This window comes from Camarhynchus parvulus, chromosome 5, assembly GCF_901933205.1.
Source record: "Camarhynchus parvulus chromosome 5, STF_HiC, whole genome shotgun sequence".
In the NCBI taxonomy this organism is placed as follows: Eukaryota; Metazoa; Chordata; class Aves; order Passeriformes; family Thraupidae; genus Camarhynchus; species Camarhynchus parvulus.
This window is the reverse complement of record NC_044575.1, coordinates 25,630,514-25,648,593: the sequence shown is the minus strand read 5'-3', so window position 1 is coordinate 25,648,593 and position 18,080 is coordinate 25,630,514. Positions and strand designations below refer to the sequence as shown.

The 18,080-nt window shown below is 38.2% G+C and overlaps 1 protein-coding gene across 6 annotated transcripts in view; it reads left to right on the top strand.

Moving 5' to 3' along the window:
• Positions 1-17,462, top strand: part of ZNF106 (zinc finger protein 106) — a 40,787-nt gene extending 23,325 nt beyond the window's left edge. For 4 of the 6 annotated variants that reach the window (XM_030950526.1, XM_030950523.1, XM_030950521.1 and 1 more), the window contains 13 exons: positions 290-631; positions 3,488-4,259; positions 4,629-4,684; positions 5,177-5,322; positions 5,624-5,758; positions 6,656-6,772; positions 7,216-7,407; positions 7,978-8,040; positions 9,602-9,721; positions 10,192-10,263; positions 11,422-11,493; positions 12,180-12,326; positions 13,309-17,462. In XM_030950526.1, the coding sequence (XP_030806386.1) occupies positions 290-631; positions 3,488-4,259; positions 4,629-4,684; positions 5,177-5,322; positions 5,624-5,758; positions 6,656-6,772; positions 7,216-7,407; positions 7,978-8,040; positions 9,602-9,721; positions 10,192-10,263; positions 11,422-11,493; positions 12,180-12,326; positions 13,309-13,365 (2,291 nt within the window). In that variant the 3' untranslated portion in view covers positions 13,366-17,462. The remainder of the gene's footprint in view (positions 1-289; positions 632-3,487; positions 4,260-4,628; positions 4,685-5,176; positions 5,323-5,623; positions 5,759-6,655; positions 6,773-7,215; positions 7,408-7,977; positions 8,041-9,601; positions 9,722-10,191; positions 10,264-11,421; positions 11,494-12,179; positions 12,327-13,308) is intronic. The other 2 variants (XM_030950522.1, XM_030950527.1) reach the window with 1 other exon arrangement.
• The last annotated feature ends 618 nt before the right edge of the window (positions 17,463-18,080 follow it).

The following is an 18,080-nucleotide window of genomic DNA, read 5'->3' as shown; positions in this document are numbered from 1 at the left end:
CTTTGAACTCAGAATCTTTTAAAAACTGTGTTTAACTTGAATCTGCTCATTTAAGCTACGATAAAATTGTAGACTTTCAAAATGAGGCCTTTATCGTCGAGTGTGAACTGTCAGTTTTGATAGTTCCCTCTAGTGTCTTTTTTTCAAATTTTTCTCTTCCTTGACTCTGTGTCCACAACAAATGAGCTCCTGGCACCACTAAATTTTATTGTAAAATAGAAATATTTTTGTTCTGTTATTTATTTATTGTTTGTTTGTTTCTTTAATGTATCTCTTCTTTTGCCATTAGAAACATATGAACCTCCTGAACTCTCAGAGCAACTTTCCTGCAGTGCTCTAACTGAGAGACGAAATAGCAAATCTCAGATGGCAGCTGACTCAATTCCTTCAAGCTCTCTCCTGCCTGTTTTGGACACTTTGTCTTCCTCTGTACCCCCTCGAGGAGCTGCTGTTCCCGTAACCGTCCCATCACCATTCCAGTCTTCTGGCAATACACCTTCCAATACTCCTGACTCCTCAGTGCAAGTTAAACGAGAACCTGTGTCTCCAAAAGGCACAGAACTAAATGTGAATTCTGTACTCCAGAGCTCTCCATGTCCTCCACAAACAGAAGAGGTGGAACAGAATGATGGTAATTGTAGTTTTGCTTTAAGATAATTAGCTTGAAGAAAATAAGGAAATTATTTTTTTCCCAAAAAGAATTTAGATCGTGCCTCAACCTGCAGTCTGTCAGGCAGGGGTGAACTCTCATTAACTTGTGTAGGACTTTCTAGTTCTGCTTTGAAAATAGAACAAATATGAATTTGAAGGTTACATCCTCTTGTAATAATTTAGTTAACTAACAAAACCCAAAACTGACACAACCCAACAAACCTGAGAACCTCCTCTGTAATTTTTGCCTTCTACTCTGTATCATTTAATGAGCACTGATAGCAGAAAGTCTGCCTACAAAGGAAAAAAATGTGCCTGAAAACATTTTTTAAAAAGTTATGAACAGCTACATTGAGATTATTTTGTGTTCTTCTTGGGCTCTGCTAAATAAGCACAAAATGTATAATTTTTAATATTGGAAGTAACAATCCATCTTCTACTAATTGGCTGTTAGGCACTGGTCACTCACATGAGGGGCATGGGAGGGCTAGCAACAAAGATAGGGGTTTACTTTTATCTGGAGGAGAAACTGCTGAATTAATTGAACCGCTAATGGGAGAGCTCTTGCCTCAGCAAAGTGAGATGTTAATGAATACAGGTGAAATAGCCAGCTCTTTATTTAGACAGTTTAAACACCATCAAACTTGTGCACTGTGATCAAAGGCTTAGATACTATTGGTAGTTTCCTCTGCAATTTGCTACTGTGACTGTGAAGGTAAAAACTGAAGATTAAAAGCTCATCCCATACTTTCTTAAGAGTCTGTGAAGTCAAACAGGGTGACTCTAATGACAGTTGTCTTCCATAACAATGTCACTTACTCAGACCTTTAACTTAGGTAATTTGAGAAAAACATTCATAAGATTGATCCTAGTTCAAGATAGCCAATACAATTTTTTTCCCCTCCAACTGAAGTACAAAATACTATGGAATAAGTCATGTTCCACCTTTTTAAGCATTTTTTTGTCTCAAGCACAAGATGAATGTTGGCTGAATTGAAGTTTACACCTCTTTAATTAAAAAAAATATAGATTTTTTAGAACTTTTTTCTAGTTTGCTTATATTCTTTTTATGTTCATTTGTCAAGTTACCATAGTTTTGGTATTGATGAACTTCTGTATGTGCTACATTTAAAAGGAGTTTGCCTTCAGATCAGTTTAGTAATTTGGGAGGAAATAAGCATTTGCCTTGAGGTAAATTTTGTAATTTGAGGAAGATGAATTCACTCTGGGGCAGACTGTTTACTTTTTGGGGTTGAATGTTTAGCTTGTCAGCTGCCCACTGAGGTTAGCTCAGCCTTGCTTTGAGGGAGCTGATTGCATTCGTTTTCCCCCAAATGCCAGCAGTGTGTCCCACCTGTGGTACTGAGTGATTCTGTTTTCTTTCATTGCCATGGTGGTTTCCTACTTCTTTTTCTAATACCCACAGCACTCCAAATGCTGAGAATTAAAGACTTTTGGGTTTAGAAATTTCAGTTTAAGTGGCTGGTTGCTATTGTTTTCCTGTTATAAAGTGACCAAGTTATTTCCTTCCCCTTTCCAGTGAGAAATGAGTGGCACATGATATTAGAGGCGTATTCAGAATTTAAAGTTTTGTGTGCCTTCTTCCCCGTATAATTGAACACAGTAACTCATTCAAACTTCATCTAATTATTCATTTTTTCTATACAGAGGTTTTTCTGTCAGGTTTTGCAGTTGTGCATGGCAGTTACGTGTCCAGGGAAAATCTTCTCTCCATTGATTTACTTTAAATGCAACATATCCTATGCTGTCAGCAAGTTCTAGTTTTATCTTGGAATTCCCCATCTGAGGAGGGTGTGGGTGAGAGATGTTGTCATTTTAGCTGTTTCTAGTTGGATGTGTAATTCCAAAGCATCAAATTTGTCCTGTGATGTGTAATGTGCTTTTGGCCAAGCATTAGTGTAGGTTTAATTTGCTGGCTTCTGAGAGGCTGGAAGAGGGAAGTGTTTCAGATACTGCCAACTTCCCATTTGCGTTGCATGATCCTGCCCCAGAAATGCAATGAGCTTGAAACATCCTGTTCTGGACTGCAGTTATTGCAAGTGTAACTGGGCAATTTTAGGGTGTGGGAAACAGCTGTGAGATGCTGCTCTTAGTCTGTCTCAGCTGAGAGGTTGGATAATTTTGTTCATATTAATTCAGTCACAATTAAATGATAGGGAGAGTGTGTTGACCCCATTGCATAGACCACCACAGATGAGCCAATTAAACTAAAGTAACTAAATAAAGCCTACCCTCATAGCTTACAGTGCTGCTATTCCCAGGATAAGGGTACAGTGCTGCAGAGTGGGTTGTGCATAACTGTCTACCTTGAATTAGGTCCAAGTAACTTGGTAGAAATAACTATATCTCAGCTGTAATAATTCAGATGGGCTGAGCACAAGATTTTCAAACTGTCACTGAGCAGCTGAGTCATACTTGGCATGCATTAATTAATATAATTTCTACAGAAGTCATGACAGCTGGTAAGGGAGCATGCAGAGAGGGATGGTAGCATCTGAAGTCAACAATGTAGGATTCACCAAAGATTGTCAGAATTTTAAAAGCATATAGCAAATAGCCAGCCAGCAGCTTGAATGATTGCCCCATTCCTTTATTTCTATGTGCATGGAGGAACATTTTATTCCCCAGTTATGTTTTTTAAAGGTTGTGAATAGCTGACTGAATAGCAGATCTACATGTGCACATGGTTTTCAACATGTAGGAATATGTACTTTACATGCACAATTAAGTGTAAACAGAAAATACAGGGAGGGACACTTTGCATAAATAGTTACTACTGTACAGATTGAATGTAACACTAGGCTGTTTTCTTTAGAAGAGACCAACCAGAAAACTTCAGTGTATCCAGTTATCACTGCAGCCATATCCCTAGCAGGGCTGGCAGCTTGTTTCCAACACACTGATCAAGATGTCCACGAGCCTGCTGCAGACGAGGGACAGTCTGGACTTCCTGAGAACTCTTCTCCTCATTCAGTGTCTGTTTTCAGCAAGAGAGAAGCAAATGATACAGCTGCTGAAAGACTTTTAGTGGATCAGTGTAGCACTTCTCTTTCAAAGCATTCGGTCCTTCTCGAAGTGCCAATGGATAAAACTCCCAAATTGTCTGCAGAACCGTCTGAGCAACACTTGACAATGGCTGCAGTCCCAGCAGAGAAAGGGAATAGAAGGAGGAGAAAGTTAAGGAAGAAGAAAACTCTGAGGGCAGCCCATGTGCCGGACAACAGCGATACAGAGCAGGATATGATTGACTTCAAGCCTGTCCGGAAAGTCAAGGGTGGAAAGGTTCCTAAAGGAGAAAAAGTTACTCCTCCAAGAGAGGAGGGTGAAGTTACTGCTCAAGCAGCAAGAAACAAAGATGAGAATGATAGTGATGCTTCTCTGGAACTAGTGGAAGTTTCAGCACCTCAGTGTGAGGTGGTTGATGTTGGTTCATCAGTGTCAGGAGATGAGAAACCAGACAGTCCATCAAAGAGGGATTCATGCAACTCTGTGGATCAAGCAGTCCTAGAGGCATCTTGTTCTGGGTATGATGAAGTGAGCTCCACCAGTGAGATTGACACAAATCGTAGGAATGATGGGAAAAAAAGGTGAGGTTATTGTAGACCTCTGTCAAGTAAAATTATTAATATTACATAGTATTCATAAGAGGCCTCTCTTTTTTTCTTTTTCCTTTTTTTTTTCATTCACGAAGTCTTATATTAGTGACTTCAGGAGTGAAATAAAAGGGAAAATAAAAATGGACTTGTCTTTTTTGGTCTACAAGTGAATGTGTCTTGTTACCTACTAATTTCACTTAATAGAAAAACTGGGCTGCCTTGTTTGGTTTTGAGCTTACCTGTCACAGCATATTTTCTAAGTCCAGAGTCTTGTGTTTTGGAATATTACTTACCCCAGTATTTTGTCTGAAAATGAACTTGCAAAGTCCAATTTCACTACTGTTTATTTTTGTCTTACAGTGTGGCTGAGACACAGACTTCCATATCATTCCTAAGAGGATCAAAAAACTCCTCAGGTATATCTTTTAAGCTTTCTTTCCAATGCTTTGTATGTAGTATCTTGCAGGACTTTGAGTTAAGTCTTGATCAGCCTGCTTCCATAGGAGAACTTTGCCCTGAAGATAAAAGCTTGCACTCACAATTAAAGTGGGAAGTGACACATACTCATATCATCTTGCACTGCATGCTTTGTGTCTTGACTCCTCCACATCCTCCTTCCCCTCCCACATGAATGCTATTGTTCCACAGTCTCTGCAGAGCTCTAGGATGAACAATAATACATTCTCTTTTTAATTCTAAAGATAGTTCTGAACTTAGTAATATGAAGGTCTTTTTAGCACTTTATATTGCCCTCTGTCGCATTCACAGTCCTGCTGGAATCCACAATGAAATTTGACTTAAAGGTGCTGAACCCATGAAATAGTTCTGCTGATTGGCAGTACAAACCACAGCAGTGTGTTTTCTTGACTGTGTTCCCATAGTCAAAAGTACATGTCTCTGTCCTACAGAAGTGTCTTCGGAGCCAGGTGAGGATGAAGAACCTACTGAGGGAACTTTTGAGGGACACTTGGCTGCAGTGAATGCTATTCAGATTTTTGGGAATTTGCTGTACACCTGCTCAGCAGACAAAACAGTTTGTGCCTACAATCTCGTTGTAAGTAAGGTTGTGGGAGTAGTGATACATTAATTGCAATCACAAGGTTGTCTTTTGTAATGCCTTACTATGTAGTAAAGGAAGCAGCTGCTTTTTCAAGCCCCTGGTTTATTTTATACTATTCTTTTCTTCAAACCTCTCTTCACCTCTCCAAACCCTTCTTCCTGTGAGAGAGACAAGGGGAGATAGATTGCCACATGTATCCTGATTTTTTTAACAGTCCTGCCCTGTTCTGTTAGGTGCCTATTCCAAGAGGTATTATAGGCCTTTATGCTGACAGACTCTGTGCTTTCCTTTTTAGAGCAGGAAGTGTGTGGCCATCTTTGAAGGACATACTTCAAAAGTGAACTGCCTTCTGGTCACTCAGACAAATGGGAAGAATGCTGCCCTCTACACTGGCTCAAGCGACCACACTATCAACTGTTACAATATCAAGGTACTCAAACTCTGTGTTGATTTATTTACATATGCTGCATTTTATACAAGTGTTTCTTTACAAATATAAAATTTAAAAGCCTTTTAAACCCTATATGATCTGTACCCAAGCAGCAGTTCATACTTCTTTAGAGTAGAGCAGGAAAAAAACCCTCACAAATAAAACAGCAAACCATTAACGGATTTACTACCCTAATCTTTTGACTAGCTTGTCAGTAGAGTTTTTGCTGGAACAGCATGGCATAATCCCAAATGTTGGGAACACCAAAGTGCAGGATAGCTGTTTGGCCATGAATCTTACTTTTCTTCCTGTATTTTTAACTTCATTGCTTATGGAAGGCACTGCTCTCTGCTGTGTCTTTAGAGCAGCTCTAGAGAGAACAGGTATCTGTTATGCTGAGGGTATGTGAAAGAGCAGACCTGAGGCTTCCTGAAGCTGGATATTTGAGGCTAAATGATAAAAAGACTTGCCCAACCTGTTACTTGAAGGACTAGAAAGCAAATATCTGCTTCAGAAAGTGAACTGCCAGAGGTTTTAAACCCTTAAGTTCTCTGTGGGAAACTTAATAGGGAATTGTCGACCATGTAACAGGTTCTTTTCATATGTGTGTATATATATATATCTATATATTTAGTCAGTAGTCTAAATTTCTATACACATTACAGACTGTGACTAGAACAAAGCATTTAGGGTTATAACTGGTTGCTGAACTACAGTCAAGCCTTACAGATGGTCCTGATTAAAGTGAAGCTCAAACTGCCATGTGACACCAGACTCTCAGATGTTTTTCTCCAGTTCTGTTGGTTTAAAAAGTGAAAATCATCATTCATTTCAGTTTTTTTTTCTTGAATTGTTTTCAGTTAATGAAAATCTTTAAGTACTTCTTTCCATTGCTAGACCAAAGAGTGCATGGAACAGTTTAAATTGGAAGATCGAGTGCTCTGTTTACACAGTAGATGGCGGATCCTTTATGCAGGTCTTGCAAATGGCACAGTGGTTACTTTCAGCATAAAGGTAAGTTTGTTTAACTATTGGCACCTGAATGCCGGTTGTGATGCTGTTTCTTTCCTCTGTGTTTCTTTCTATTCTTTATCTACAGTAGTAAGTGTATTTGTAATAAACACATTTGGGTATACATGGTCGCTGTTGGCCCCTTTTGGTTGTTTATTTTGTCCATGCATGAAGCTGTCCTATCTGCCTTTCTCTTTGTTTACCTTTCTTTTAGGTGCTGTATTGTTGCATTTTTCCTTAAGGTTCCTCCTGGTCTACATAACATAAAGAGCTTTCTCTTTGATTTGGAAACTTAATTTTTAAGATGCAATTCTTACCACTGCTATTTTGTGTGTTGCTAAACTGAAATCAGATGCCGTAACAAGCACAACACAAAAAGGACTCAGTGGTCTAATCAATGTCATAGCAAAATTTTAATTCTTTCCATTTCTTTCTTCCCCCACCAGAATAATAAACAGGTTGATACCTTTGAATGCCATGGCCCTAGAGCAGTGAGCTGTTTAGCCACAGCTCAGGAAGGAGCACGCAAGTTGTTGGTAGTGGGCTCCTATGACTGCACCATCAGCGTGCGAGATGCGCGGAATGGGCTGCTCCTCAGAACCCTGGAAGGTCACAGCAAGACTATTCTCTGCATGAAGGCAAGTGTCTCTGAAAATACATTCTGGACAAAGAATGCTTAAAATGATGACCAGATTGTGATAGGAAATGGAGGATTTCTCTATTTTAAATTATAAAAACTGAGCAATTTGGTAGGGAAATTCTCTGTTTGCCTGCCGTATCTCATGTCCCCAGCTGCCACATCTATGTCTGTGTTTTGAACATTTCAGAATTTGTGATTCCATCACTTCCTTGGGCAGCCTGTTCCAATGCCTGATCATCCTTTCAGTGAAGAAACTTTTCCTTATACCCATTCTAAACTTCCCCTGGTGCAGGTTGAGGCTGTTTCCTTTTGTCTTGTCACTTTATAGGGGTTAGGAGCATAATTTTTCTTACATAAGCAGCATATAAATATGCAGCATGTCCAAAATTTCCAAGAGACATTGGGCTTTACTGTGCATGTGCTTGCTTTTTCCTTCATACTCTTGATTGATTTTAAGGCTCTCAAATTTAGGAAATGTTACAGTATAACTTAAACTGAACAGTGTCTTTATATTTTGCTTGCTCATTTCCATATCTGTTACAAAATATAAAACTTTTTTTTTTGTAAGGTTGTGAATGATCTGGTATTCAGTGGGTCCAGCGATCAGTCTGTCCATGCCCACAACATTCATGTAAGTCTCATATAAAATGATAGAATGACTTTTGCTACTAAGGCACTGAATTCCTATGCTATAAAGTCAGCTTTTCCAGAATATTTGACTGACTGGTAGGACTGATTGCTTCCAGCAAAGTCTCATGATTTTGTGAATATGACTATGCACTATAGGTAACTCTGGAGGCATGAAGAGGCTACATAAACCTGCTGATTCTTGTCACGTGATACGCAATGCCTTTTTATCTGGCCATCTTGCTTTTGCAAATATAACTACAAGCATGCTGATAATATGGAAAGGGTTCAAAGAAAAGCCATGTGAGATAGTCTGGTGGAGAAAAAGTTTCCTTATAAGTGGAAGAACTTGAGGAACACTGTGTTCCAAGCTAGATTGTTCAAAAGCATCATGAATGCTTTGTCTCTCCCTCTTTTACACCATCTTCCCTTAGTCCTAGCAGAAGCATTCATGTAGCTATGCAATAAGTTAGATTAAGAAACTTATCAGAGGGAAATTTTAGTTGACATAAAAAGAGTATATTTCTGTGTGTTTAGCTGTATATCTATTTAGTATATTTCTGTGTGTTTTGCTAACTGATCCCTGTGGTTGCATAAATACTGCTAATACTAATAGCATGGTACTAGTTTCAGGATGGGTGGGAGTATGTAACTAATGATGGAAACAGGATCAATTAGGTTGGAAAAGACCTCTGAGATCATAGAGAACAGCCTGTGACCAAACACCACCATATCAGCTATACCATGGCATTTTCAGCATCCAGTCTTTCCTTAAACGCTTCCAGGGACAGTAACTCCAATACCTCCCAGGGCAGCCCATTCGAAATTCACCCTTTTTGTGAAGAGTCTCTTTCTAGTGTCCAACCTTCCTGGTGCAGCTTGAGGCCATTTCCTCTTGTCCTGTTTCTGGTTGCATGGGAGAAGGAGCTGACTCCTCTCTGGCCATATTCTCCTTTCAGGGAGTTGTAGAGAGTGATAAGGTCCCCCCTGAGCCTCCTCCTCTCCAGGTTAAACAAACCCAGCTCCTTCAGCTGCTTCTCATTACACTTGTGCTCCAGCACCCTTCACCAGCTTCTTTCCCTTCTTTGGACTCACTCCAGCACCTCAATGTCCTTCCTGAACTGAGGGGCCCAAAACTGCACATTGCGCTCGAGATGTGGCCTCACCAGTGCCAAGTACAGGGGAAGAATCACTTCCCTGGTCTTGCTGGCCACGCTATTCCTGGGACAGGCCAGGATACCATTGGCTTTTTGGCCACCTGGGCACACTGGTGGCTCATGTTCAGAAACAGAAGAGAAGAAAGAGAACTTTACACAGACCCATGCATTTCTATTGTACTGGGATGGCTCTGTGTTAGGATGGGCAAACAAAAGGATAAGTAGTATTTGATCATAATGTATAAGTGCCTTCACAGGGAATGGAATTCTAATAACAGGTGTTTCTGTTTTTGAGTAGTGAGCATTGAAGCTAGCTACCCTATACAGTTTAGGTAAAACCATTTTGTACTTTTATTTAAGAAAAAACAAACCCAACACCTTTTTTACCTTTGCTTTCTCTTGATGCAGACTGGAGAGCTGGTACGGATCTATAAGGGCCATAACCATGCAGTAACGGTTGTGAACATTCTTGGGAAAGTCATGGTGACAGCATGTCTGGATAAATTTGTTCGTGTTTATGAACTACAGGTAAGAAAATAGGTGGTTACTAATGACATTTATCTAATATGTGTTAATTAGTGATTTTGAAGTCAAATAGAAGTCATCTTTGTACTTTCTGGTCTCTAGCCCGTCTCTCTTTTTCCTTTCACTCTGAATATATAGTTGTCTCACCAGTCAAAATACATGGGTTTTAATGAATATAACCTGAAACATTTTTTAGAACCTGGGTTATTCCAAGACAATGACAGCTCAGAAAAGTGGGAAAATGTTAGCTTTGTCTGGTGAAAGAACAAGAGCTTAGTAGGACAAAAAGACTCCCAGAAGCATTGTAAAGCAAAAGTGAGCTTTTCAAGGTGGCTATAAAGTTTGGAATCCACCATATCAGTTTAATTGGTACCAAGGAAACTTCTCCTGAAAGTATTAGCATTTACATGTCTGTGGAAAATGGCTCTTAAAAAATGTTGTGCTAATAAATGTCTGTTTCTGTTTCTTTCAAGTCACACGACCGCTTGCAAGTCTATGGAGGCCACTCAGATATGATCATGTGTATGACCATCCATAAGAGCATGGTAACTCCCTGCTTTTCACTGTTCTTAAAGAGAAGGTTGTAATTGCCACAGGTGCATACAAGACAGTTTAATTTCTTCAGATTAAGAAATCAGCCTGCTGCTTGACTGCATTTCCAAGTTGTTCTCAGTCAAAAAATCAAGTGGCTATAACATCTTTATGTAATATTGTCTGGGGAAAAATCACTGTTCAGCTTACTGCAGTCTTAAAACAATAGTTCTTTTTGCAGTTATGATGACAGTGAAGACACTAGAAATAGTAAAATACTTCTGCTTTTTCAAGTGTCAGTCCTGTTTGACTTTTACTCAAGGGAATCTCACAGATGCTGGAGAAAAACTTCACCCACAGCCAAACCTCTAGCAATCTTTGACAGAGCATAAACAAAGGTGTGCAGTTGATTCAGATGTACAGGTTTCTTCATGCATCTGCCCTGCAAGATAAGTTTCAGAAGCACTTCTGGATAAGTATTTCTTAAAATAGTCTTTAAAAGCACTTATTTGTCTGCATGTCTAGGAATTTGTTTGCAAAGTTACTTTGAGGCTGTAAAATGAAAGGTATTGTAGTGATCTGTAATAACAGAGAAGTTAAATCCAAAGGAACAGATTTCCTACTAATTGGAATACCTTCTGCCCAAGCATCACATCTCATGTGAGTCCAGCCTGAGGCTTTAGCTGTGCCCCAGCAGTGTCTGTCGTGTGCATTCTCAAATCAAAGAAGGGTTCAGATGAGAAGTTTAGTGATGAGTGAAAGGATTTGCATCAGTCTTTCTGAAATTCTCATGTTTTTTCACACACTTCCTCTCCATCCTTTTTTGATATACATAGAACTGGTTAGGTCCTGGAAATACATTCAACTTGACATTTACACCTACATATTTTTTTAACTTTAGTGGATAGCACTGTAATTTCAACTTTTCTGAACTGTTACACACATGACACTATCAACAATAGAGGTTATGGAAGCATTTCTTATTCATATGTAGGTTTTTGTGAACTATGAATGCAAATATTAAAAGAATTTGGTTATACCTATTTTTAAATATAGAAGCCTTGCATGCTGATATTTCTTTGCTTTTACCTACACTGAAGTCTCTTTCAAAATTTTACATTTTTTTTTCTTTCATTCCCAGCTTGTTTATCCATAAATGCTTTTTTTTACAGATCTACACCGGATGCTATGATGGCAGTGTCAGAGCTGTGAGGCTTAATCTGATGCAAAATTATCGATGCTGGGTAACTAGCAAATTGTTTTTAGCTTTCATTATTGAATTTTCTGGGGGTGGTCTCTAGTCACTTAGTCTTGGGTAGGTTGACTTAGATTATTCATGATTTTTTTTTAATGTGTATGTGTATTTTTTTTAATGTGTATGTGTATGTATGTGTATTAAAATATATATCATTTAGGTATTTATCACTAGTTTAATTTTTTTATTGTCTTTGCTGTATATATATATGTATCTATGTATGTATATATGTATGTATGTATATATGTGTTTTGGGGCAAGTTGTTAGTGTGAATTGCTGTTCTTTCTGGCTGTTTTTAGACGTGTAACTGTTTAACACCTAAAACTTTGGCTGAGTGACATAGAAAAGCTGATTTACTGTGCTAAATAAGTTTAATTAAATTCCAAATGGCTTTGTCACAGGTAAGCTTAAATCTTGTAAAGGCTTATTTCCTCTCTTCCTCTGGCCATTCCTGGTGACGGTCTAGGCTTGGCTAAAGGCAGGAAAAATTTCTGTAAAGCTGTAATGAAAATAATAGAGACCACGGAAAATGGAAATGTAATAAGATAAAAAACTTACAGGAGTTGGCAGGCATGCTTACAGTCGTGGAAGAATATTGTGAAATTGCAGGAAGAAAAGCATTAGCAAAAATTGTATTTCCCTGGCTTATTCCAGTGTGTTGTTTTTTCTCCCAGTGGCATGGATGTTCACTGATCTTTGGGGTTGTGGACCATCTGAAACAACACCTGCTAACTGACCACACGAATCCAAATTTTCAGACCCTGAAATGTCGTTGGAAGAACTGTGATGCTTTCTTTACTTCCAGGAAAGGTTCCAAGCAGGTATGTGGTTGAAATAACATGATTGTATTTGGTAATATAAAATACTTTATATCACCACAATGGTGGGACTTGATTTCTCTTAAAAAGGGTTAAATTTTTCTAGCCTTGGCAGGCTTAACTGCATGTGGTTACAGTCATCCAAGGCTAACAGGGTTCAGTTCAGCCTGTGGCAGATGAACAGTGCAGCTATGGTAAATTGACATATGGTCAATTTAAAACAGTTTGATCCTAAACTATTACATGGAAATGGTACAATTCTTAAAATATTAAAGAAATTCTACTCAAGATATTAGGATGCTTTTGAAGGAAAAATGTCTTTATAAGATGAACAAACATCTGCCTTGAAAACTGGTTTTTATCCTTTTAATTTTTATCCATTGCTATCTCTTTCACTGTTTATTTTTCACATGAAATTGGTTTTACAAACAATCTTTAAATAAGTAGTGCATAAACTTCTGGATAAAAGTTACCACAGAAAGGGGAAAAGATGAAGAAGGCATAAGAATTGGATGAAGTAATGTGGAAAGGATTGGGGGATGGATGGAAGGAGGGCAGTAACCTAAAGACTGATTGCCAAGGACTAAAATGTAGATTTTACCAATATAAACTACCTTCCTTTGAATGCTTTCCAACATATGGGAAGGATGGAGGTTTCTTCAAGAATTAGTGAACAGTAGAATCCTTTATTTCTCTTTAAGTGCTGCTTTGGATATGATGTGTTTATGTAATTTGCTGTTCTAATCAAAAAGAAAACTTTTTTATTTGCCTTTAGTGCTGTGGTCTGTGAAACACTTTATATATGTGATTTAATACCTTGACAATGATAATACTTATCTTTTTAGAAGCTTTAAGCCAAACAATTGTATGTTATCTAGAGTGTCACTTTCACTGACACTTCTGGAATATTTTGCAGTTTTTTGTACTTTTTTTGTGATGATCATAATGATTTTTTTTTAAATTGACTTCTCTGGTTCTTTTCTAGGATGCTGTAGGACACATTGAAAGACATGCTGAGGATGACAGCAGGATTGACTCATGAAGCTTTTCACCTCCCACATTGGGAAGTAATTTTGTATGTCAGAATTATTCCAAATAACATCAGTTTCTTACTCCAGTCTTTCCTTTTTCTTTTCTCACTTGGAATGCAAAAACTGAGTGGGGCTGAAATGCATTGCTGTGGAGACTGCAGGTTGTGTTGTACTCTGCAGAAATAAGGCTGGTAATTAAGACTTAGCCCAAGTTCTTGCAAGTTTTTAATTAATTGGTGGACAAGAATATTCATTCCTGTTGTCTGCCTTGTTTCTTTGTTGTTTGTCTTTTTTCAGGTGGTTTTATTTGTTTTTTTAAGAAGCATGGTCTTTGGGAAGCCCAAAGGGGTGTTGAAAACTTAGATTACAATAGGTGCTGCTGTTTGCAAACTCAGCTGGAATCCTGTTATGTGTCTAAGACATGTCTGGTTTTGTTGTATCCAGTTTTATAGCTGATTTTAATAAAATTCTGCAAACCAGAATATCACAAATTCTAACAATGTAACCTGAATATCCAGTGTACATTTTTACTTTCTTCATAAAAGGAAAAGTTATTTTATGGGGACTGGAATAAACTAATTTTTTAATGTTAATTGTAACTTATTTTTTATTCCTTGTGTAAAAGTTGCTATAACTGGCACAATATATACAGTGATAGATATACCATATCTCTTGAGATATTTTGTTTATTTTCAGGAAAGTGATTATTTCTTGAGAGAAATGCCAGTAGCAGCAAAACAGCCAGAACAGTAGCTCTACTCACAGGCTTTGCAATCTTAGTCTTTTTCAGTATAGGTCCTAATGTATGGGAAAGAAGTAAGTGGTATTTGTTTTTCTTTTAAAGAGCAGCATAACCACCACTGCTGTCTTGATAAAACACCATAATTGGATTGCTGATTTTATGTAATCTTAGTGACTGAGCTTTGCAGTCCCATACTCTCTAGGCATAGCAAACCAAGAGAAATGCAAAGGTACTGTGTGTCTGAGTGTGTCCACTTTGGTAGTGTTTTGTTTCTGTTGTGAACTGACTTAATTGGCTTGGGCTATATAAAGTTCACAAAAACTCAACTGGAAAGAATGGAGCAGGATTTTAATGTCTAAATTTCTCAAGCAGAAGCTGAGGATATGAAATGCATATCACATTTGTAAAAGTCTTATTTCTCCTAATGCACAGAAAGTACCACAGAGAGTCCAGTGCAGAAGGGAAGACTGTTTCAGCTTGTCAGGGTTCCCCTGCAAGTGTTCCCTTGAGCGGGATGGCTTCACTTTGTGAAGTGCAGTGCAATGCCCTTCTGGCACTAGCCATCCTCTGTCCCTTAATGACACTAATTTAGCAAAGAACCCTCTTAACATTGAGACTAATCTAGCAAGGATCTTTGTGTTCACTTTTGTCTAGCTTGCTGCTCAGGATAAAATAAGCAGAGATTTTCCTAAGCTGTAAGTGAAGGTGAAACTGAGTTGCTTATACACGAATCCAGTGCCAGTTTTTCAAAAAACCCTGAGTAGGGTATCTTTTTCACAACCACTTTCAGACTTGTCAACCACAGACCAAATAAGTTTTATAGCCTCATTCTTTGACTGTAAAGAAGCCTTTTTAGGCCAAGAAAGTGAATGATTCAGGAAATCCCTTGGATGTTCCACTGCCATCAAATCAAGGAACTTCAGGGCCTTCTCTGGAGCACACTGGTTTTGTATTATCTTAGCAGACAAGCAGAATTGCTCTTACACTGATTAATATTTTTTGTGAGACAGGAGTAAAATATGAATGAGATGCAATAGCATCTTCCTTCAAAGACATGGGAGTCTCTGAGATTCCAGTGCTTTTGTGGTGATTGATTTTGTTTGTTTACTTTTTATTAAGCTGTTTGTGCATAGCAAAAAGCCCTAATATGTGGCCTAGACCTCAGGCTATTCTGAGGATGGTGTTGTTTTGGTTTTTGGGGAATGTGTGTTTATGGTTTTGGTGCTGGGCTTTTTTAATCTTTCTTTCTGTGGGCTGTGGATGAAGCAATTCAATAGAGAATCAAGTTTGGGAAGTCTTTAAGTGGTGTAGATGTTTTATGATTGACAGTGTAATGCTCTTAAGTCTGAGAGCATTTGTTTGGGTTTTTTCATGACCTAAAAGCAGAAGACTGCATAATACTTAAACCATTTCCAAAGGTGTTGATATTCAGGAGTTCTTCTAGGAGTTTTTTGAACCACAATGAGGGAGCATGTAAGTGTGGCATAAACAGGATGGGTGTCCTAAGGTGTGTTCTTCATGGACTATGCTGCAAGTGAAGGTGTGGAGCTGTGTCTGGAGGACAAGCCTGTGGAGCAATAGTGGCATTCTGAAAAATGTGTGTGAGAGTAGATTTTGTTACTTCTCTCTTGTGATTCTTTCAGCTGTTTTCAGGAACATATAAAGATCTTTTTCACTAGATGTTGCAACAAACAGAGTTATTACACTTTATTTGCATTCCCATTTGCTTGTTGGGTTTATCTTTTCTAGTTGGTGGAAGCAGTCTTTTTTTATTTGTGTGTGGTCCATGATATTTCCTTAACTGTCTTGAAAACAGTCCTCCTGAAAAGTCTGGTCTTCTGAAGTCCAGCTTTGTCAGTGGTGTCTTTTGCTACTTTGTTGGTCATTTCAGATACATTGTAAGAATCCTAAAATGGGAAAGAGGTGGGAAAATAGTAGAGCTACGTGAGTGAAAAATTTTGCTTCATAAATCAGAAACATTTTTTTAAAATCCTCAGCGGTTCAGAGAAAAATGCTGTACTGTTTTGTCATGAGGATATCTTAAAAGGAATTGCTATGAAGTTGTGCAGTTGTGGAAATCCCCCGGCTTCTCTGGAGTTCTGTGGAGAGCTTTCCTATTTGTTCAGCTGGAATTTGGTGCAGATTTCACAACTGGCCTTCTTCTGGAGGCAGTTGCAGATGCCAAACTAATGTTTGTTTGTTGGTATTCATTAAAGATCGTCTATGGTCTTGCAACTTAGGGTTTTGACTCCTGATATACTTCTAGTTGAAGAATGTAGTAACTTTGGGAAGTTGGGCTGTTTGTGACATTTAACACAGTAATATTTGCATGAAAAGCAGTACTGCACATCTGAAGCCACTTTCAAGATTTATTTATTTTTGATTTTGGTTTGGTTTTTTATGTAAGTAAAAAGTTGTGAGTGGAAGAGTGAGTAGAGTGAGGATTTATTTTGTGGTTAGCTGTGGATTTTTTTATTAGTCAGGTGTTTAAAAACAAGTTCTGGACTTGCTGTATGGCTAATTACATATGGCAGCCCTTTTGGGATTGGTCTAGATTAGTTTCTCCTTTCTTCTTCAAATTTCAGAGAAAAATAACAGATTTCTGGCAGTGCAAAACACTCTGGCCTAATGCTGCTGCTGCTGCTTCTGTATGTGGAGGGGGATGGAGGGAAAACTTCTGCATCTCTTGGTACAAAGATGTATTAAATATCCAGGCTTCTGCTTACATTGTGTCACTTACATGTAAATTACAGACTTTAAACATATTATCAGCACATAAGCTGGCTTCTGCGAAATAGCAGGAGCTTGGCTGTATGGAGTGTTTGAAGTAGTGCAGTTCTTAATGCACATTTTCAAACAGTACAATCAGCTGGATCAAGGTAAATGATAACTGCAAACTGCAAGAAATGGTAGGGGAAATGTTTTTGTTGGAAAAATACTTTTCCCTTAAGCTGAATTAAAACACAGGTACAGGTGAATCTTCATTTTCAGGTTTGTATGGTACTATAATTCAAGCAGTCTAAGTTGTCCAGAGTTGCAGAATATATGAGGAAGGATAAGGAAATGGTTTCAGCTACTGTTTGTAAAATTATTAATCATCAAGGAGCAAACTGTGTAGGTATATATTCTATGTGCCTGCCAGCTTCTCATATTTCATTTTGCTGTAATGTTAAACAGTCTTTTGAAAGAATGGAAGTGGAATAAAATAACTTGATTGAATATTTAGTAATTTAAGCTGTGTAGAACATGTGCACAGACTGATCATTGTTTTCTTCTCTCACTTTGGTACAAAGCTGTGAGTGTAATAATGAAACTTTACATGGCAAAAGAAGAAATTTTAAAAAAATAAACTTCTTTATATTGTTACGGTTTGTCTGTTTCTCCTTCGTTTTAAATAGAATGATTTTCATAGGATTTGGTAGAACTTGACTTTGTTCTGGATTTTTTCCTGTTCTGTGAATGCTGGATAAAGTCAGACAGGCCACTTTGAAGCTCCAGCACTGGCAGGAATGTTACAGGTGTGCAGAAAACCTCAGACCCAGTCGTTTGGCAAAGAAATGAAACTGTCCACCCAACTGATACCTCCAAGCTGATGCGCTGCCTGTCTTGCTTCATGGCCCATTGCAAGGGAAGTTCTCTAGAATTTGTTGGTAGTTCACTCATCAGAACTGTAAGGACTGGTTTTGAGTTGCCAACTAAAAATCCTGATTTTGATATTTTGACTGATAGATTTTGTTTTGTCTCTGAAGATCCCAACCAAGAGCATCTCTGCACTACTTGTATGGAAAATAATAGCTTTGTGGAGGTAAGGCATGGCTGGAAGCCAGGGCTCCAGGTGTTCCAGTCATCCTAAAATTTATTTGGGTTAAAAAACAGTTGAATTAAGAAGGAGAATAACTTTTCTTAAGATAAATTATCGGATTTTCTTCCTCTCTCAAAGTTACAGTGCAAGACAACACTAAGAACTTTATAGTCAAAAGATTT